The sequence below is a fragment of the Geotrypetes seraphini genome, chromosome 14 (assembly GCF_902459505.1).
Source record: "Geotrypetes seraphini chromosome 14, aGeoSer1.1, whole genome shotgun sequence".
Classification (NCBI taxonomy): domain Eukaryota; kingdom Metazoa; phylum Chordata; class Amphibia; order Gymnophiona; family Dermophiidae; genus Geotrypetes; species Geotrypetes seraphini.
In genome coordinates, this window is record NC_047097.1 from 72,732,778 (window position 1) to 72,755,226 (window position 22,449).

The 22,449-nt window shown below is 43.6% G+C and overlaps 1 protein-coding gene across 1 annotated transcript in view; it reads right to left on the reverse strand.

Moving 5' to 3' along the window:
- Positions 1–2,697: 2,697 nt before the first annotated feature.
- IGDCC3 (immunoglobulin superfamily DCC subclass member 3) overlaps positions 2,698–22,449 on the reverse strand; it is a 108,082-nt gene continuing 88,330 nt past the window's right edge. Inside the window, exons 8-14 of the mRNA XM_033920129.1 lie at positions 19,324–19,571; positions 16,938–17,102; positions 15,712–15,900; positions 13,878–13,982; positions 8,573–8,711; positions 7,869–8,076; positions 2,698–4,672 (exon numbers count right to left, since the gene is read on the reverse strand). Coding sequence (XP_033776020.1) covers positions 4,490–4,672; positions 7,869–8,076; positions 8,573–8,711; positions 13,878–13,982; positions 15,712–15,900; positions 16,938–17,102; positions 19,324–19,571 — 1,237 coding nt within the window. The 3' untranslated portion in view covers positions 2,698–4,489. The remainder of the gene's footprint in view (positions 4,673–7,868; positions 8,077–8,572; positions 8,712–13,877; positions 13,983–15,711; positions 15,901–16,937; positions 17,103–19,323; positions 19,572–22,449) is intronic.

Below are 22,449 nucleotides of genomic sequence, written 5' to 3' on the forward strand. Positions count from 1 at the left end.
CAAGAGAAAAGAGATTGGAAAGGGGTGTCTACAGGAACGCACTAACACCACACCACGCTCAGCCAAATTCCAACAGAGCTGAAAGTCAGTAGCCTCCAAAAGTTAATGGAGAGGAGAAATCTAACCGCAAGCAGTGGAAGGGATAGTAGGTACCAGCATTACAAACTAAAGGTTTCCTGACTTGCTTCATTTTTAATTAAACAGTTCACATCTGATAACTACCATATAAAAATAGACCTAGAACATTCCAGCCATCTGCCCTAAAGCATCTTTGAGGGATCATTTCTCAGCAGAATATCAAAGGAAATACTTGACTCTCATTTAATGGCATCAGACTCTGTGCAGGGAGGCAGGTCAAAGTTAAAAGTCAACTGGGAGGTGGCCAGTTCCTTGGCTCAGATTTCTCTAAATATGGGCCCCACAAACAGTACGACAGAGGTTAAAGAACTGTCCCCGTCATGACTCAGCAGTTATCTAAAAATCCTGCTGAGCTAGGCAACCCATTTTTTGCATTCTCATCAACCCTAAATCATGACATCATGAAACGCCCATCCGATCCTGGATTCCTAATTCCCAACCCCGATGTTTATGCTCCTTCTTGTTCCTTTTGTATCTTTCAAATTTTTACCCCCATTCTGTCCTGCTCCAAGCTTTGTGATGGATGTTAGGAAGCTATGAAGCTGAGTGTTGATGTGAGAGAACGAGGGCCTGCAAGCACTGGGACAAGAGTGGGAAAACCTTGACCGGACAAGTATCTCGAGATAGCCTGGCTGAAGTTAGGCCGCCACACTGCAGAAACAATGCAACGATAAATTCCCCATCAGATCCTTTATTACGACTGCTGGGCTTCTCTTTGCTTCCTGCTCTAAAAGTACTTTGTGGCTAAGCAAATGGAGCGTACTCTGTTTCCGAGAACCCCTCCAGGCATTTTGGGACACGAGGACGAGCTCTCTCAAATGTTCCGCATACTTGACTGGGCTAGAGAGCTGCCAGCAGTGCACGCACACAGAAACATATTTATTTAGGGGTGACAGCTGTAAATTTCTTTGGGAAGCCTCTCTGCTTCATGGTATCACCAAGGCATGTTTGTTTTGTGGTGCCATAATGAAAAGTCACTGAACACAGAGGCAATAACTCTTTAGCTGTAGGAGCTTTATGCCCCCCCCCCCCTTACTAATATTTTAACCCAGACAGCACTTATGAAGAAAGAGCCCGGAACATTCCACGACTCTGTTCAGAGAGCTGCTTAGTCCCTAGATGGTCTTGATGTATTTATTAATTTACCAAGCCCCTCCAACCGTCTTGTTTCCTGTCGTGCTCCCTCTTTTATCATTTTTCTTACTTTTATTTTAATTTTACAAATATGTTTTACTTTTCATTTTAGTCAAAATCAAAAAAATAGTAGAGAAACTATCAACCAGTCTCCTTGTATGTAGAGATCAGAAAGTTTGAACCACAAAAAATTACACTTCTCCCTCCGTATTCGCTGTGATAGGGGATTAACAGAACCGCAAATAACTTTTTCATATGTTATTCGCTGTTTTCTATTAAAAACCATTGTGAATATGGTGAAACCACGAATAACATGGTGAGAGACCTGGCCTGTTCCTGAAGGAGAGGCAAAGCACCGTGAAGAAAGTGCCGGGAATCGGCGATTTTCTCTGTAAAACGCTTGGAATCAGCGATTTCTTTATGCAAGCTGACGTAATTTTGGGGGAGCAGCCAGCAAGCTAAAAACCGTGAATAATCAAAACTGCGATTGCTGAAACCGCGAATACGAGGAGGGAGAAGTGTATAATAAATGATCTCTAAGAAAAACAATAAACTTTAACCCTGTGACTATTGAATTACTCCCCACATACACTCAGAACTGTGTGATTTGACCAAAGGCCGAAGCCCCTACAGCCAATCGTTGGGTATGGATTGTTACTCTGAGGATGTAATAAAAGACGGGTGGTCAAATCACACAATTCTGAGTGTATGTGAGGAGTAATTCAATAGTCACAGTGTTATAATTTAACATTTTTCTTAGAGATCATTTTTTACTTTTAATTTTAAACTTTTTTAGACTGATTCCATTGTAAACTGTTTAGGAACCTCTTTGATAAATGGTTTATCAAAAAATAAAGAGGGAGCAGGATGAAAAACTGAAAGCTCGGGAGTGGGGAATTTTGGAGGGGAGGAGAGAGGAAAATGTCCAAGAATGCAGGAGACGTTAAAATCCTGGAATTTTCTGAGACCCTCATAGATGGAAGCATCTCTACAAATGGCAGCTTAAAACCAGCATGGTCCATCTGAGATGGCTGCCGCTCCCTGCCTTTGTTTGTGGTTCTGTCTGCCGCTATGCCGCTCTCTCTGTTGGTCACACCCCTCTGTGTCTTTTTTGAAGTGTGAACTAAATGGCACTTCCACCAGTAAAAGTGCCACCTATAGCTCAGATCTAAAGGAAAGCAAAGCTAAACATAAGAACATAAGCAATGCCTCTGCTGGGTCAGACCAGAGGTCCATCGTGCCCAGCAGTCCGCTCACGCGGCAGCCCAACAGGTCCAGGACCTGTGTAGTAATCCTCTATCTATACTCCTCTATCCCCTTTTCCTTTAGAAAATTGTCCAATCCCTTCTTAAACCCCAATACCGTAATCTGTCCTATCACGCCCTTTGGAAGCACATTCCAGGTGTCCACCACCCGTTGGGTGAAGAAAAACTTCCTAGCATTGGTTTTGAATCTGTCCCCTTTCAACTTTTCCGAATGCCCTCTCGTTCTTGTAGTTTTCGAAAGTTTGAAGCATCTGTCCCTCTCCACTGGTCATCAGATGAAGAACGGTTGTAACCAGTGATCCCCCAGAGCAGGCCTGTGAGTACGAAGACACTGGTGAGCCAGGGAAAGAAGCCTCACTGTGAAAGCTAGAGCAAAATGCCTTGAGATCCATTTCACACCCCTCCATGGGAGCCCCACTGTAGCAGAGGGGCTGCTCTGAAGGGTAATGGAAGTAACTGGCTACTCGGCCACATGCGCGTAAAAAAATACAAGGTCCAGATAAAACAGTGTGCTGGGATTATGACCTGCCCCTGAATGAATCTAGGTCCTTCATGCATGGAGACGTCACATCTGTGAATACAGAGTTCATCTCTCAACAGACAAGAGCCTCCAAAAATAAGCAGTTAGTCTCTCATATTACCTGGAGGTACAGGAGAAAGGGGATTGCTGGGTTTCACTAAGACACCTTCAGAAACAGCATCAAGTTGGCAACCCTCCAAGGACCCTAAAGTAAGAGGACATCTTTCTTGCACCACAGCTAGAGAAACACAAGTGACTCACCTAGAAAAAACATCTTAACACTGACTCAGTAGCACAAGTCAAAAATCTCTTTGCTTTATACAATGATTCTGGTGCCATTTGGCTTCTTTTGAGTTTGTTTTGGGGTTGGCACAAGGATGGTGCCAACACTCACCTTGGGAGAAGAAAAAGTCACGGCGGCACACACTTGTATGCAAATATTCACACGCCACAAAAGTAAAAAAGAAAAGTAGAAAATTCTAGAAAATACTGAGGTAGAACATTGTTTTGTTTTTCTCTTGAAGATAAGTTTGGAAGTGCCTTTACATTAAAACAAAAACAGTCAAATGACAAATTAAAAGCAATCCACAGAAATGGCTGACATGACGCGTGATTTCTGAGGTAGAAAAGGTATTCTCTGGACAAGTGCTCACAGTACGTAACTGAGGAAGACACAGGTGCCTCCCAGAAGACATTCATTTGTGGTGAGGTAGGTTTAAAAGAGTTCTGCTCAGGTTTTCCAACCAAGTCTTTCACTAGCCCTCACGTAGGCCGTTCTTGACACAGTATTCATATATTCTAGGTTAACTTTGTTCATTTTGTGTGGAGGGTTGTTTTTTTGTTTTTGTATTTTTTAGTACTAGTCAAAAGAACAAAAAAGAAGTAGAATCCACATCCTGAGAAATAGAAACGTAGAAAAATCATCGGTTTCACGTGTAAAGATAGTCTTTGGGGGCAGAGAAGGATGGTGCTGTAGGGGGTTTATCCAGTCACTTCGCCCCGCCATTTTGGAAACACGAAGGAAAACCAAATGAAAAATAAAGTTGGTTGTAAGTAGTTCTGAAGCTGCTAATAACTGAATCAAGGAAGGCCAAGAAGCACTGGAACAAGTGGGAAGTTTTGGAGGTGACCCATAACAAGGCAGGGTGCATTTAGCCAAAATAATGGTGACCAGTCATGAGAATGCAAAATGTAGAAGAAAGGCCTGAGACAGATTGCAGATAAATTTCATGTAGCCCCCAAAAGGCCATATATATTTATATATATATATATTTATTTATATATAGAAAAATAATAATAATTAAAAAAAATAAAAAATAACTGACTATAGGAACTTTAAAGTTGACCTGAGATTGAGAAGTCTCAGTAAAGACATCGCTAGTTGCAACAAAGGTTCTTGGTGAGCCCTACGAGAGGCTTAAAGACTTGGCGTTTATCCTTCCTTGGTGGGGCTGTGGAGGGTGTCTTCTTGGAGGGTTTCTGGCTGGGGGTCTGGGTGAAGCTCTAGAGTTGGGTCTTCTGAAGGGACACTCTGCTCTTCGGTAACGCTGAACTCATCCAAAGTTAAAACGGTGATCTGGGTCTCGTTGTGTGTAGCAGACGGCACAGGATCTGACTGTGGGGAGGGAAATGTGAGAATTACCTAAGGAATATGTCCAAAGTGCAGAGCAACACATATCAAGTTAACATCCAAACAGCCTGTACTGTACAGACTAACCTCTTCGGTGGCCACTTAAGATAGCCAAAAGATATTTTGCAGTCCATAACCCAACCTGACCGGCTCCAACAGGGAAAAAAAGACCTAATGCATATATGAAGGAAATTTATATATTTATATTTATTTTAAAAACTTATTCCGAAGATCAGAGCCATTTGGTTAGAAGTACGTATGTATCTCCAATCCCTAGCTGGCTATGCCCTCCCATGCCACTTTGAGGGGATTATTTTTCTGGCCAGGGATTATTTGGGGGGTCATTCTGCTGGAGATAATTTGCTCTTCATTAAAGGTTATATCCTGGGGAAGAAGTGCCTCCGGACTCCCCACCCACTATCTGGTATTGGAGAAATACATTTCACCTCTGAATGGTTTGGGAATCTATGTCAGCTCATTTCAGTCTTTTTGTCAGTTCGGTCCCCTTATCCCCCACTGTAAAGACTGCAGAAGGCAGTTAATCCTTGAGAGAGTGGGGTGGGAGGGGTTGAATGCTTGTGGGGTGCCTTCTTGTTAGCCGAGTCTGGGTTGTTTTGCCTGTGTTGCATTTTTGGGTTTTACTTTCAATGTTATTGTAAAAATTTTGTACCATTGTATATGTTCTTGCTTTGTTCTTCTGAATAAGTCATTTAAAAAAAAGACAAACAAACTTATAAGTATCAAAACTAGATACATAAAATTCATTTAATTATGCAAAACCATCTTTTTAGTCATGTATTATTTTCAGAGCAGAGCAATTTTCAAAGGATGTGGCATTTGAGATTAGGTGTGAGTTGTGTATTTATCTTGTCCCTGTCGATATAATGGCACCCAATCTTCTCTGTACTGAAGAAGAGCCTACAGTCAAGCCTCTCCTCTTCGACGATGCCTCTTCTTCTCTAGCACCCCCACCCCAAACTGTCGGTAATTGGAGGCTCAGGGCTGCGACTGGAGGGCATCCGCGCATGCACAGACGTGTGGCGTCATCATGTCGAGGTCTGTGCATTTTTTGATGCCCTCCTGCTGTGGCTCCGCGTTTAGTATGCCGCAGCTTTAAAATGTTTTAGGTCACACTGTTCTAATGTGTTCCTATTAGGTGTTCCATTGGTATTATGCAGACATAGTATTATATCCTGTTATCTGAATGTTGTTCCATGCTGTTTATTATGCTACTCTCTGTATTTCCTGGAGGAAAAGTCCATAGTCTGTTATTGAGACAGACATGGGAGAAGCCACTGCTTGCCCTGGATCGGTATCATGGAACGTTGCTACTCTTTGTGGTTCTAGAATCTTTTGTTACTCTTTGGGATTCTGGAACGTTGCTACTCTTTGGGGTTCCAGAATCTTGCTCTTCTTTGAGATTCTGCCTGGAATCTTGATACTCTTTGGGGTTCTAGAATCTTTTGTCATTCTTTGGGATTCTGGAACGTTGCTACTCCTTGGGTTTTGGCCAGGTATTAGGGACCTAGATTGGCCACCGTGAGAACGGGCTACTGGGCTTGATAGACCCAGTAAGGCTATTCTTATGTTCTTAACTGCTGTTGAGACAGACATGGGAGAAGCCACTGCTTGCCCTGGATCGGTAGCATGGAATGTTGCTACTCTTTGGGGTTCCGGAATCTTGTTACTCTCTGGGATTCCAGAATCTCGCTATTCTTTGAGATGCTGGAACGTTGCTACTCCTTGGGTTTTGGCCAGGTACTAGAGACCTGGATTGGCTACTGGGCTTGATGGACCATTGGTCTGACCCAGGAAGGCTTTTCTTAGGTTCTTGTATGATTGTTCTGCAGTGCTGACACTGTACCATGTTGAGTTTCAATTTGCCACTTCCAAGTTTACTTCATTGAATGTAGTTATGTTTATATTTGGTTATTTTACTATTTTTGTGCTGTTTTATGTAAAACATCAACTTTTTTACATGGCTGTGGCTCAATCTCGTCATTAATGTGTTTCTAACATCTACAAAAATACCCCCTCCCCCTTTTACAAAACCGCGCAAGACGCTTTTAGCGCCGGCTGGTGCATTGAATGCCCTGTGAAGCTCATAGGCACTCTATGATCATCGGAGCAGCGCAGAGCATTCACTGTGGCAGCCAGCGCTAAAACCCTCTTGCGTGGTTTTGTAAAAAAAAAAAAAAACCGGGGGGGGGGGGGTTAAATAAATAAAATATTGCTCTCTGCTCTGAATACCGAGTTTTCACCATGAAACTAGGTTTCTCTCATTTTGGAGAAATGTAATGAGTACGTTGGTGTTAAATCAGGATGATGGAGGGGGAGGGGATTTGGGCGTTTATTTTTGATTTTACTGTAACTTTATTAAGTGGCTTACAGCTTCCGGGAAGCACTTTGGGATGATTGATTAATTTCCGTGTTATCCCTCTGCCTAGGTCCCTGCTGTGTCTGCACCTTCCAGTTCTGGGCCCCCCCCAAGCGGAACCAGAAAAGGTTCAGAGAAGAGCGACCAAGATGGGAAAGGGGCCCTTATGAAGACAAGACGAAACGCATTAGGGCTCTTCAACTTGGAGACAAGATAACGGAGAGGGTTTACAGAATCAAGAGTGGGCTGAATGTGTGTGGTGCAGTGGTTAAAGCTACAGCCTCGGCACCCTGAGGTTGTGGGTTCAAATCCAGGCTGCTCCTTGTGACCTTGGACAAGTCACTTAATCCCCCCATTGCCCCAGGTACATTACATAGATTGTGAGCCCACTGGGACTGACAGGGAAAATGCTTCAGTACCTGAATAAACTCATATAAACCATTCTGAGCTCTTCTGGGAGAACGGTATAGAAAATTGAATAAATAAATACATAAACAGCTATTCACTCTTTCAAATAGTACTAGGTGTGGAGAACACTTCATAAAACCAACAGGACCGGTAGCAAATTTAAAACAAGCGCAAAAAAGTGTTTTCTTATTCAATGCACAATTAAGCTGCCAGAGGACAACTTGCTGGCAGGTGGACCTGAGGAGAGTCTTTTCCAGGAATGAGGAAGTGGAGCTGCCCATTGCTTCCAAGTGGCCGGTCCAACCTACTGATCCGACCCAGCATGGCACATCTTGCGTTCTGATTCTTAAGATGCGGAGCAGAGGGAGCTGGAAACAGCCTTTCTGCATTACTTACCCCTTGTCCTGTATTTTGTGGATCCTGAGCTGAGGATGCTGGGAATAAGCTTTCAAGTTCATTCATGTCAAGTTGTTTCCTGCTGATCTCCAGTTCCTCCTGATCCCCACGGCCAGCACCGTTCATGGCGAGGCTTGAGGAGTTCCACTGAGCCCGAGGCACCTGAGGGGTAGAAAGCTGGTCTGGGATGGTCTTACATATTAGAAGCCTGGGGAGGCAAAGGAAAGTGAGAAAGACATGAGAAAGGAAGAGCTGATTATGCTTTTCGGGAAGGAACAGAGATAGAGGCAAGATTTTAATGCAAGAATTGTAATTCCTGGAAATGGCCAGCCTCTTACAAATTTGGAAATCAAATTGAATTCCTATTGGGGTATATTAGCGATTCATAAAAGTTTCTGTAATTTAATGTATTGAAGAGGTCCACAAAGGATGAGGCAGAGATAGGGGAATCCAGCATGCTGCTTTCCCCTGCATTTCTATATCTGGACCTGTCCTGCTACCCCCGAGTCTCAGCTCATGTCCCAGAGATGAGAACACATTGTGCGGGGTTTGGAGAAAGACACGTGCCCTGACCTCGCAGCGCTCGACATGCTGACCCCCGAAGCAAAAATCCTGCGATGCTCCAAATCTAGGACTGACCCAAAGCCAGATCACATGACCTCCCCTCCCCCAGGAAAGTGATATCATGCTGCTACTGACGTTACCTTCCCCGGTATCCAAACATGAGGAACAGGACGCAGAAGATGATACAGGTCACTCCGATGTGGATGCCAACGATGATGCCAGTGGTGGAGGTTTTATTGCTGTGCTCATTCTTCAGACAGTCACACGGAGGACTCAGCACTGATGGAAAGGGAGGAAAACGCGCTTATTTTCAGCACGGCATGGACAGGCGCACACGCAGCCCTTTCCAGAGACTTCTTTAGAATATACTGACGTTAGAGTTAGAATCGCTTTGACCTATCTCCTCACTGCTGCTGGGTTCAGGGTTTTATCCAGGTACTAGGGGCCTGGATTGGCCACCGTGAGAACGGGCTACTGGGCTTGATGGACCATTGGTCTGACCCAGGAAGGCTAGTCTTTTTTAACTTATAAAATATTAAACAAGTTAACATATACATGCATAAGGAAGCAAGTATTCTTAAATTTATAATGACTGATTCAATTTAACAAAACTGTGATCCAAGATCAAGGAAAAATCAAGAAAATTATTCCACTAAGACTATTCTTATGTAGATAGGGAGTGGAGAAATCTTCCGATCCCAACTGCGCCATCCCGCTTCCAGAAAATCCCAACTTTGATCTAATCTAGGGCTGGTTTAACTTCTAGGTGTAAACTAGGTGTAACCTCGGCAGGCAGCAAAGAGCAGTTGTAGTCAAGGGAACGCACTGGGCCCGATTCTCGGACTGCAGTCAGTGGACATTCAACACCAGGCTGTTCTGCTAACTGGCATTTGTAGATCTGTTTTTTGGAGCAGCTGTTACTTAACTGGTTAAGCTGGTATTCGGCGCTAACCGGTTAAGATAGGATTGCTAGTTAGGTGGCCTGATTTGCCCGTTATGCATAGACACTTATTGCACTTTTAGTTGCTAACTGGAAATATTTACTGGATAACTAGTTATCGTGCGCTGAATATTCACAGTTAGCCGGTTAAACACTATTTAACCAGTCAGCGGCTGTTTCTCGCCAGTTATTGGGGAGACTATGGGCTCCTTTTACGAAAGTGCGCTAGGGCCCGTGCGGAATAGCATGCGCTAAATTGCCACATGGGCTAGAGCAGGCGGTAGATTTTCGGCTAGCGCACCTTCGTAAAAAGAGCCCTATGTCTTGAAAGCCTGGCAAACGCAAAGAACCGTCAGCCTATACTTCACCTGCAGGATTGATTAATGGCCTCTGGAAATTGTTCTCTTTATTTAAAAAAAGCTGCGCTCCTTTTTACTACAGCTTAGCACGCACTAACGGAATTAACGTGCGTTAAATGCTGTGTCCTAATTTGTATCGCTGGTACTTTGCGCAGGCTAACGTCTGTAAGCGTACGATAAGCTTTAATTAAAAGGGTACAAACGTAGGGGCCCAAATATACAGAATAAAGCGCGGTGTTCATTTTGTTCCGGATTGTTCTGGAAAGAATGATGTCAGGATAAGCATGATGGTTCAGTTTAACAAAATCTTGTGGGGGAGAAGACTAAATTGGCTACCGCACCTTAGCAAAAGGACTCCTTACTAATTAATTGGGGGGGGATGGGACGAGTGAAGATTTGGCAAGGGTCACTAATGCTCAGTCTAATCTGAATGTAAAGGGAGAAAGGAACCAACAATAGAGAAAAGGAAAATGCATAAACACTTCACCCCCACCCCAAACTATTCCCTTTTCTACCAGCAACACAAAAAGAAATGCAAAGGCTTCAAATTATTCAAAATAAGGCTATTAAAATCATTAGATCGCGTCACACCTCTTCTTAAGAACGCTTACTTGCTCCCAATAAACCATAGGATAATGTACAAAATAGTGCTAATAATCTTGGAAATTCGATCATCAACAGCACCCGCATTCCTCATCCAGAAACGCTTCGTTCAAATGTACTTCATCTTTTATCTGTCCCACCACTAAAAGCGATCAACGCACGATGTTACAGTATTTTTTTTCCGTTACAGCTCCCCAACTCTGAAACACTTGGCCAACTTAGAGGGCGGATAAAGTTTTGGAGAGGTTTAAAAAGCTTTCTCTAAGGACACATTTGAACGTAAACGCTGCAAGAAACTTCTCTCTTAGTACTTGGACTATCTTTTATTCTCCAACCAATACCCTTCCCAATTTGGTTTTTTCCTTCCTGACCCCTCTAGCCCAGAGGAAGGCAATTCCGGTCCTCGAGAGCCGGAGCCAGGTCTGATTTTCAGGATCTCTACCATGAATATGTATGAGATAGATTTGCATGCACTGCCTCCTTGAGGTGCAAATCTATCTCATGCATATTTATTCTGGATATCCTGAAAACCTGACCTGGCTCCGGCTCTCGAGGACCGGAATTGCCTACCCCTGCTCTATCCCTTTGGTGAAGTAAGTACTACATACGTCTGATTGTATTGGTCTATGACTGTTAATCCCCTATTTTTAAAATTGTATATCGCTTAGAAAACCGAGAAGCGTTTATATCAAATTTAATAAAACTTGAAACTTGAACTTGACATGCTCTCTTGCTGCAAGAGAGGAGAATTTTGGGAATACTGTTCATGCCGCTACTCTGGAATATCTGGGAGCAGGCTACTGATTTGCTGCAGGTAACATGGCTCCATCCTTGTCATGGGATCTCCGTGCTTGCTGTCACTTCGGAAGCCCCGTCCACCGACAGTAATATACTTTCCAAATGAATGGCACGGCCCTCCATTCAAATCCAAATCTATGGTCCTTCCTACTCTCCTCCCCCCATGAGCCAGAGGCTCCATCAGCTCAACTTGGTCTTACTGAATACACGTATGTGAACGCAGAGCTTAAATCCAGCAAGAAAGCCTCTTCCTCAGGCTCAAAGCCACAGGTGATGGTGCCACTTCTGAGACAGAGCAAACCTGCATGAGAAAACTACAGTTTGCATGTTTCTCTTGCACTTCTGCTGTCTTAAAAAAACAGAAGGAGCACCTTCCAAAGCAGCTGTCTTGAGAAGGGCAGCGGAGGATTCAAGGTCACCCGGGGCATTCTGCTGACATTCCTGGATGTTTCAAGGTTATTGGTTTCTTGATATATATCCAAACGGTTTACAATAAAATGCTTTATATAAATAAGGAAAGGATTTCATAAACAGTACATAAATAACTAACATGACATCAAGAGGATAAGGGGGAGGGGGGAAACAGCCTCGTAAGAGATGATGATTCTCACGTGCGTCCTTGAACAGGAACGTTTTGAGGTTGGTTTTTAAATTTTATTGGGGAGGAAGCCGAAGAAGGGACTTCTATCTCTGCCGTTCTCCCAAGCACTCATCTGCAACATTTCAAATCTCATTACAACAATCTGGGAACAATTCCCATTTGAAATCCTCCTGCACAATTCCCCTACAGGAAATACATCAGCTTAGCAATTATCCATTCAGTAAAAAGAAAAGAGTCTTGCGGGGTTTGCTCTCATTCCTAAATACAGGCTCCATTATTCTGCTTCTGTCTGCGCCTGCTGCTGGGGCATTTGCAGGTGACTGAATATATACAGTGCGCTTTGGACGCCATCTCACAGCTTGGCTATATTGGAAGAGGCCTAGATGCCGAGCCCTTCACCTTTAACGAAGGGCCAGCGCCAGGCAGACGGAGAGGAGGACAATAGGAGTCTGCGGGGGAATAATGGAGGAGGGAGGGGGACGAGGTAGCAAAAAGCCCCCCCCCAAAAAAAAAATCTCACTTTTTCCTCCTCCCACTCCATAAAGAAATGATCTTTTGCTACCTGGAGGAAAGGGCTGGTAACGTTACCCAGTCCCACAGCGCTCTCAACTGGGCATGTAAAGGGCCACAGTGTGGAAACGAGAAACTCGGAGGGCCACCAAAAGATTTCGAGCTTACACACATGACAGATTTTGTCAACCCCCTCAACCTGCTTGTTCAGACTCTGGGGATTAAAAATTAATACGAATATTGATTCTACAAAACTCACTTTATTTTGGATTGTCAACAGTAGCAAATGCCATAAAGGAGACACCTCAGTAACACCCTTAAAAGACTGTTTGCAGTTACTATATCAAATGGGCAACCGTGGTGTAGCGAGGCTGGGAAGTGTCCGGAGCGGTGGCACCTCACCCATCCTCTTCCCCGTCCCCACCACGCGCGAATGCCCCTTACCTTTCCCCGTACCTCTAGCTTCCCCGGCGCAAGCAGCGTCTCCAACTTGCTGCCCGCAAATGGCCTCGGCTCTCCCTCTGATGTCACTTCCTGGTCACGGGACCTGGAAGTGATGTCAGAGGGAAAGGCAAGGCCAGAGCAAGCAGCAGGGTTGGGGGGAGTGAAGGTGCACGCATGGTGGGGGAGGGGCAGAGAGGAGCCCCCACCAAGATGGCACCTGGGGCAAGATTGAGACTAGCACATTTACAGGATGTGATGAGCCAACTGTTTGGAGGCTGCAATGGAGGACTTCGGAGGGCTGCACATTGGAGAACATTGACCTATACACGCCAAGTGGGCTCAGTTTCCAAAAAGAAAAATCCAGGACACCAGAAAGCGATACGGACAGCGCCAGGTTAAATACATATCCAAGTATAGCAGAAGGAGGAAGTCTCCCACTAGACGGAGAATTTCAACATTTAATTCAGGCCTCCTCAATACCATCTAGGTCTCTGCGTGATTAAAAACAAAAGCTAATCCCAAATATGGCCTTTTGCCGTGCGGGGGTGAAATTGTGGAACTCACTTGTCGGGTAATTTCAGAAGACTATTAAAAACGCAGTTCTTCGTTAACGCATTTTTCTAGGAACTGATCTTTGCGATCGCTCTTTTGAGGACGTGATTTTCCGACGATTATATGTTAATGAATTATGTATGTAATGATATGTAAACCGTTTAGCTTTAAAGGGAACATAAAGACGTTCCGCACTGCTGGCTCTGCGTGTACTGGCAGTGAATATTAAAGGGGATGGGACTTGAGTGCTGCTTTTACAGGGGGAATTGAACTCACCACCTCAGGATGCTGAGGCAGCTGCTTCACACTAGGCCCCTCCTCCACTGCACTTTAAACACAAAGTCCTGCCTCTCCTATTTTAGCCTTCCTTCATTCTCCTTAACCTCTTTCCTCGGCTCACTCTCACTCCAAAGGTCTTTACCCTGCTCTCTGCCCCCACCTCCATCTTTAATAACTCACACCCATTCCAGTCCTCTCCAGAAACTACCTCCCCACACAAGAAGGTGTTACGAGTTCCTACACGGCAATGACACCCATCCCTGCTGCTCAGAGGTCATAGCCTGGGAGAGGAGGTGAACTCTGGGCCAAAGCCAGCACTGATGAGCAAAGGGACCCTGGCATGTCACTCAGCACCTTACCCATTCTCTCTACGGCATCCTTCAGAGACACAAAGCGAACTGTGGCATTGCCGTCGCCGTGCTGGTTATATGCCAGGAGTTTCACCTCATATACCACCGTGGAATCTGAGAGAAAGGAGGCAAAGGCAACAGCAGTGAGTGAGAGCATGAAGACAGGAACACTCAAGGGCCAGAGGGTCACTCTTTGGAGCAGGAGGGAGCTGCCGTTTGTTGACGTCCTCTGATCTCTTGCAGGGAATTTTGTGAGAGACCCAAGTGCAACAGGACTTGGAAAGGTGTTACCAGCTGGTCTATGTCCCAAAATGTTGCTATTTACACAAGTGTGATCACTGCAACCTCTTTAAAACAACCTCAGACTATCTTTAATGGCATGTTCAGGGAGCTCCACTTAAGGAGCCAAGCCAAGTACCTCTTTCACGAACTCTGAAATAGGCAAAAGAGGGTAGAGCTGTACATCCATGACGTGAAGTTCCAACGACCGAAAACTTGCAACCATCATGTTGTGCTTGCAAGATTTCAGTTGGTTGAACGTCACGACTCCTGCTTCATTTGTGTAAATAACGAAACACATGTTTGATGTTTTGGCTTTTGCCTCTTTCAACCTTTCCAGCCCATGCGTCCTTGAAATCTCAGTCCAGGTTACTTACACCAGTGTCTCTCAAGACATTTTGTAGCTCTGGCACACTAATCGGAGCAAATGATTTTCACGGCATATTATAACTGAAATTATAAAATTGCAAAAGCAACAAAAAATTAAATTTGAGAGTTATTTAGTTAAAGGTTCTTTAAGTAATTGTAACAAAGGTGAAACTAAAGTAGATCGAATAGAATTGCTAATCAATGCGATGGATGTGCTTGTTTTTGAGTGCAAATTAATTAAACACGCAGCTCAATAGTCAACAAGCAAACACACATTTTATCATCCGCCATCTGCAGTCGTTTGTCTTTTTTATTTAATTTCTGTCAGAGCTGAAAATCCAAGTTCATAAAGATAAGAAGATCCAAACGGTAACTAAGCCTTGATTGCTTTGTTGCTCAAGTAGGATAACGACTGCATAAAAACTAAAACTAAAATTACTAGCCATTAGTTTTCAAGGACCAATCACATCAAAGAATGATGCTTGTCTGGGCGGTTGTATCCTTACGCACACTGACGCTCATAACATTGACAGACTCTTGCGTATGCGACGTACATGTCATCAAGTCTAGTGTAGACTTAGGAAGGGAATTTTTAAAACTAAAGTCAAATTCTGGAATCTCTTCAGGGCACACCATTGTGCATGGCACACAGTTTGAGAGACACTGGTGTTCACATATAAATAGTGGCTTTCCAAGATGGCCTTTACGAGCAACTATACCACTCTTTCTCCATCTCGATTATTTCCAAGACTTTCCAGTCAGTGTCGATCTAGATCAAGCATGTCCAACCTCGGCCCTGGCCAGATCAGGTTTTCCCAAATGCATATGAATAACATCTATTTGCATACAATGGAAGCAATGCATGCAAATAGATCTCATGCAAATTCACTGGGGAAATCCTGAAAACCCAACTGGATTGCGACCTTCAAGGACTGACGTTGGATAACCCTGATCTAGACTGTCCTCTCCAGAGTTAGCTAGGAAGGAAGAGACAGTTAAATCAGAAAGTCTAACGATCTCAAGATACATCTCACTTACAAGGTGAAAGTGTCATCTTATTAACACATTACTAGTTGTGTGAGGGCAACAACATACACTAATAGATGCATTTAAATACCACTAGGAGGGCTGTTCACCCTTTGCCCAATCCACCTGCTGTGGTGATGGTAAAAAGAGGGCTCAGGGTGTTACTTACCCAGCTGAGTTATATTGTAGGATGTGACACTGCCGGGCAGCAGCAGGGGACCAGTGAACTGGGCTGCATGCACCTTACGATAATACAGCTTGAAGCCTTGGTGCTGGCCCAGTTTAATGGAGGGTTCCCATACCGCCTGGATGGCAGTGCTGTTCAGAGCTTTAATATAGAGAGCTGGCATCGCTGGCACTGAAAAAGGAAGACCCCCAAAAAAAGACTTTATCAAGCTGCCGTAAGAAATGTTAGTAGCATGCAAAGAAGAACCTGGCATCAGGTCAGAAGCATCTCTGTGCTGTTAAAAGAACCCAAACAAAACAGAGCTCCATCTATATCTCAATCAAATCTCCTATAATTTGTATTCCGCCTTGAACAATATATAATGTATAATGTATTCGAAATTAATTTTCCTATGAACTGTTTTCCTACCTTCTTCAACTCTATGTTTATAACCTAACTAATTTATTTTTCTCAAGTACTTTAGCAAGAATGTGAGCCTTTGGGACAGTCAGGGAACTCTAAGTACTTTCTCTTCATCTTAATTAATCTTACTTATTGCATTTCTTCTGTTTCTACTGTAAACCGCTTAGAACTTCACGGTACAGCGGTATATAAGAAATAAAATTATTATTATTACTTAAAAATGGAGGGGAAAAGCCTCAGCTATAACGCCACCTCGTTTGCGGACTCAGTATCTTTCATAGACGGGAGAGAGTAGCGCAGTGGCTAGAGCTACAGCCTCAGCACCCTGAGGTTGTGGGTTCAAATCCCACCCTACTCCTTGTGACCCTGGGCAAGACACTTAATCCCCCCCATTGCCCCAGGTACATTAGATAGTTTGTGAGCCCACCAGGACAGAAAGGAAAAAATGCTTGAACACTTGAATAAATTCATGTAAACAATTCTGAGGTCCCCTGGGAGAACGGTTTAGAAAACTGAATAAATAAATCAATTTAAAAACCTCCATTTAACTGACCTAACTCAGCATTTAGTGCATTTTTAGATAGATTGAGATCTGATTTTGCTTTGCAGGTCTTTGATCGCTTGTTGTTGTGTTAAAAGAGACGTGTCATTTCACATGGGCATCAGTAAAAGAGACCTGCCTTTACCTCGTTTGTGAGCGCATGCCAGTCTACAGAGTCCAAGGCAGTCCAGTCAAAGAGCGCACAGCCCTTCCTGCTCCACTTCTCTCTCTTTTAGGAAGTGTTGAGCCACTGCCACCCCCTTACCTTCTCCCAGAGTGCTCTCCATGGCTGTCTCAGAAGCTTTGCTCGCACCGCGAGATGTGTATGCTTTCATGTAAAAGGTGTAGCTGGTGGAAGGTTCTAGATCGGTCACTAAATGCTGGAAGGTGCTTTTGCTAACAGCTTCCTGAAACTCCATCTCCACAGGGTCTGAAATGAGAGGCAGCAGAAGCAGAGAGGGATTAGAACAATGGCTGGTGTAAGTAGAAGACAAAGTCCACAGGAAGCCCTGCTGAAGTTCAGACAGTTCATTCAAGGCGCTATTTGTACAGATGCACACACTTCTCAAGGCGAGGTCCTACTAGGGACCTACTCAGAGAGATAATGATATTCTCGGCTTTGCTCTCCATCCTTTTTCAGATAGTCTCTAATATCCTATTCGCTTTTTCAGCCATCGCAATACGGAAGGCAAAAAATTTCCCAAGATCTCTTCGAAGGGGATGAGGTGTGTGTCATGCATTTGGGCTGCAAAAACCCAATGGAACAGTACAGTTTAGGGGGTGAAGAACTTTTGTGCATGAGAAGAGCGGGACTTGGATGTGACTGTATGTGATGACCTTAAGGTGGCCAAACAAGTTGAAAAGGTGACGGCAAAAGCTAGAAGGATGCCAGATTGCATAGGGAGAGATATGGCCAGTAGGAAAAAGGAGGTATCGATGCCCTGTATAAGACTCTGGTGATACCTCATTTAGAATATTGTGTACAATTCTGGAGGCTGCACCTCCAAAAAGATATAAAAAGGATGGACTCGGTCCAGAGGAAGGCTACTAAAATGGTGCATGGTCTTTGTCATAAGGCCTACAGGGACAGACTTAGAGATCTCAATCTGTATACTTTGGAGGAAAGGCTACCTACTTACGTTATGGAAATTCGCATGAGTTGAGTTGAGTTGAGCCTGACCTACGCTTTCTTGATTACTACCGCTTTTTCTAAGCCTATGGACAGGATCACTGTTGCACTTTAAAAGTATCCATCTACTGTATATCATCCTCACATCAGTATTCCTCTTTCATATTTTGGTGGAATTGTTGGCTATGTGTCACAGATGCTGAATACAAATTGATCTGGTATATGTCAGCAATCTCATTTATCAATTAGAACCAGTCATACCAGCTTATAACCGTAGATAAACAAGCCATCAGAAGCGGCCCTCCATCGCATACTTTTATGGAGGTTTTAAACCACTATGCTTTTTCAAAGGCTTCAAGACATTTTATAGAAAGTATTCTTAACTATAGCTTTCCTTTAATCTTAATCACTTATCTGCAAGTTCCTGACAAATTGAGAGCAGACAGTTTATGTGAGAAGTTTATTAATAGATGGTACCCTTTAGAGAAAGGGGGGGAGGGTTTAAACCCTTGTCAAGAACTGTTGAATTACAGAGTTAATTCTCAAACAGAAAAAATGTTAAACATAGAAACATGACGGCAGATAAAGGCCAAATGGCCCATCCACAGTAACCATCATCTCTTTCTGAGAGATCCCACGGGCCTATCCCAGGCCCTCTTGAATTCAGACACAGTCTCTGTCTCCACCACCTCTTCCGGGAGACTGTTCCATGCATCTACCACCTTTTCTATAAAAAAAGTATTTCCTCCGATTACTCCTGAGCCTGTCACCTCTTAACTTCATCCTATGCCCTCTCATTCTGGAGCTTCCTTTCAAATGAAAGAGACTCAACTCATGCGCATTTCCGTAACGTATGTATTTAAATCTATCATATCTCCCCTCTCCCGCCTTTCCTCCAAAGTATACAGATTGAGATCTTTAAGTCTGTCCCCATACGCCTTATCACGAAGACCACACACCATTTTAGACCAGGGATGTCAAAGTCCCTCCTTGAGGGCCGCAATCCAGTCAGGTTTTCAGGATTTCCCCAATGAATATGCATTGAAAGCAGTGCATGCACATAGATCTCATGGGGAAATCCTGAAAACCCGACTGGATTGCGGCCCTCAAGGAGGGACTTTGAGACCCCTGCTCTAGACCAACTCCATCCTTTTTATGTCTCTTTTTCCTACTGGCCATAGCTCTCCCTATGCACCCTAGCATCCTTCTAGCTTTCACAGTCACCTTTTCAACCTGTTTGGCCACCTTAAGATCATCATACCCAAGTGCACAAAAGTTCTTCACCCCCTAAACTGTACTGGTTCCTTGCATTTCTTAGCATTGAATCTCAGCTGCCAAATTTTAGACCATTTTTCAAGCACGTTCTGTTTCTCACATGTTCGAGTCCGCACCATGACACAGAACTCAAGTAACCTTGGCAGCAGAGAACAGGGAACGAAACACAGGTGATCCTCTTTGGATTATTCTAGAGGCTCTTTCCTGATGCTGAGCTTGCCACCTCCGTCAAGGCCTTTCCCCCTACCTGCAGTCTTCCGAATATGCAGCACATAACCGATGATGTCTTTGGTGTTCTGCTGAGGCTCCTTCCAGGACACCTGGATGATGGTGGCAGAAATGGTCAGAGCCTTCACATTCTGGGGAGGGTCCGGTAAGCCCTCTGCCCACAGCACGGTGAGGCGCGCGCTGGCCTGGGTGGAGCCAGCGCTGTTCTCAGCAATGCACTGGTAGATGGCTTCATCTGCTTGACTGATGCTGTATATTGTCAGAGTGCTAAAAAGAGAAAAACACGCAATTATTGGTGGATGCAGAGAACTACAGAAACCACACTGCTATACAGAACTACCCAGAAGTCCATTTACACAGGGAAATAGTAATTTACTTTGGGAAATTCAGTGCCAGAAAACTGTGCTCCCTATCGCTACAGCAACTCAATTTCCTCATCCCATCTCCACAAGTTTTGTCACTGTCCTATCCCTGTAAGTTCTGCCTTAAGCACACAATCCTCGAACATTTATGATTTGAAAGTGTTTGAGGCTTGTGCAGATGAGGACAGAGCTTGCAGGAATGGGGCAGGGGCAGGAAAAGAACCCGCCGGGATGGGAAAATGAGCTCCTGTCCCCGTGTCATTCTCTACTCCCCAACCCACACAAAGGGGTAAATTCTATAAATGGTGCTGAAAATTGGCATGAAGCGTTATTCTAGTACCAGGTCTAGAAAACTTTAAAGGTTAAGCGTTAGGCTTTGAAAATTATACAATGTTTTACTGGCAGGCGAAGCATCTGTTGGTTGGACATGATAGAAGAGAGGCCTCTGAATCATCACTGGCACTGACAGACTGACTCCCATCCCACATTCCTTCTCAAAGAAAATGGGGAGCCTGATTGAATAGACAACACTCAACAGGATATTAACTCCATCCCGAGGGGACCCTTCTTAGAACAGTCATTGCAAAAATACTAAATCATGTGCACAAGCATATCAAAAGCAACTCAACTCAACTAGACGAGATTGAGAAGGAGAGAGACAATCTCTGACATGCATGCAATATCTGTCATTAAAATATTAATTCGATAGAGAATTGAAGCTGCTCAGAGATATCCAAGCCTGAAGGTGGACAGACGTCCAAAAGATGGCCTAAACCACCGTCACTTGGGACATCTTACTAGTCAAAATGTCCAAGTGGGCATTTTCAAAATGGACTTTCTGGTTGTTTTATCTCCAGTGCGTCTAAATCTTAAGGGGCGTGTTAGCAGGGCTGTGAAGTCCAAGTCGGGAGTTGTGGAGTTTGAAGCAATTTTTGAGTTACTGGACTCCAACTCCTAATAGAGTTCAATTATATGTCATGCAAATATTATAATGCTCAAATTTTTTATTTCACAGATAATAATTTGATTAGAATATATTTTGTTATCAAAGTTCTTTGATAATTACAAAATGTAATATATTTTATAACATTTATATTAATGAAAGTAACACTTAGAGAATGACACGGGGACAAAGGATGCCCCTGTCCCGTCCCCGCAAACTCTGTCAGATCCCATCCAAATAAGCCTCAAATAGTTATGATTTTTTTTTTTTTTGAACATCACTTTTATTAAAGAGTCAACAAGAGAAACAAGCAGGGTACAATAATGAAATAGAAAATATGCAAACAATGGCATCCAGTACAAGGGCACAATAGCCATCAACAAAAGTACAGAATATACCGAGAAAACACAGGACTGTCCAAGAGCCTCTCTCATTGGCCTCATAAAATTTTTAACATGTTACACCCCTCCACAGGGGACAGCACACATACAATACTTATGATTTTATATTGAAATCATTTATTAAAGTATAAAAAGAAACAATATTCTGTACAACTGTCATTTTAGAAATCACAAATTCCGAACAAGGATCAATAAACCCCTGTCGCCACTGTCCTCCCCCCCTCCCAAATCTCCCCTCCACATACTAGCTGAGCAAAAATGATAAACATAATTTAACCAAAACCCCAAGAAGCCACACCTTGTGTGTAATGCAACACCTACAAAGATATATAAAGAAAGGAGTCGGAGTCGAAGGTTTTATTTAACGACTCCACAGCCCTGCATGTTTTCCCGCTAATCTTCCATCATGTTCTTTCCCCCGTTTTACGATGCTGTTCTCCATCATGTTGAGACTGTGCTCCCCCACCCCTCTTACGTGCCCCATCCTTGTGTCTGTCTGGCCTTTGTACCCTACCGTTCTTTTCTTTTAAAATGTAAACCGCGTTGATGTCTTTTTGTAGAAATTGCAGTATATCACAAATCACAGAACGATATGCGTCTCTTTCCTCTGTGCACAGACTCTGTGTGGAGGACTGGGGGAATGTAATTTGGAGTATGTCTCAGAGAAGAAGACTCTGGGTGGGTGAGAGACTGTCTGGAGATACCTGGGTCTGTTTTGTGACTGGAAGTCTGTGAATTCCCAGTGTCAGTGAGTGGTGTCTGTAGACAGAGTAGGTGTAACATAATATGATTTAGCAGGCCCACAAAAGAATTTATCTAGGCTGCGTATAGTCCAGGATGCTGCGGTCCGCCTGATGTATGGTTTGAAAAAGTTTGAACATGTGAGCCCCTACTATCGAGAACTGCATAAATTTCTTGACAAAAAAGTGATTTTTTTAGTCTGCGCACGTTGAGGAAGGTCAGATCACTATTTCATCAAGAACATTTCTCAGTATTGGTACAATCCACTGGGCTTTCTCAGCTAGATTATTGTAACTCAGTTTATCTGGGCATTAAGCAGAGCAGTCTAAAACGACTTTAATTAATACAGAATACTGCAGCTAAGTTCATTTTTGGGAAACGAAAGTATGATCATGTTTCCCCTTTGCTGATAAAGCTTCACTGGCTCCCAGGTCACTTTAGGTTCCAGTTTAAAAAGCTTCTCTATGGAATATTTGATCCTTTTGTCCCCTTATGACTTTGCCATTTGAGAAACACACAAAGATATACGTTAGCCTTCCCTTCCTTAAGGGAATTAAATCTGCTGGGAACTTAAGCTCAGTCGATCTTTTGTTTTCAGGTTTGTAGAGATCTGGAATGAACTTCCCGACTCCATTAGACTTTTAGGCCAGCTGCAATTATTTCGTAAATTCCTGAAAACTTTGTTGTTCTCGCAATTT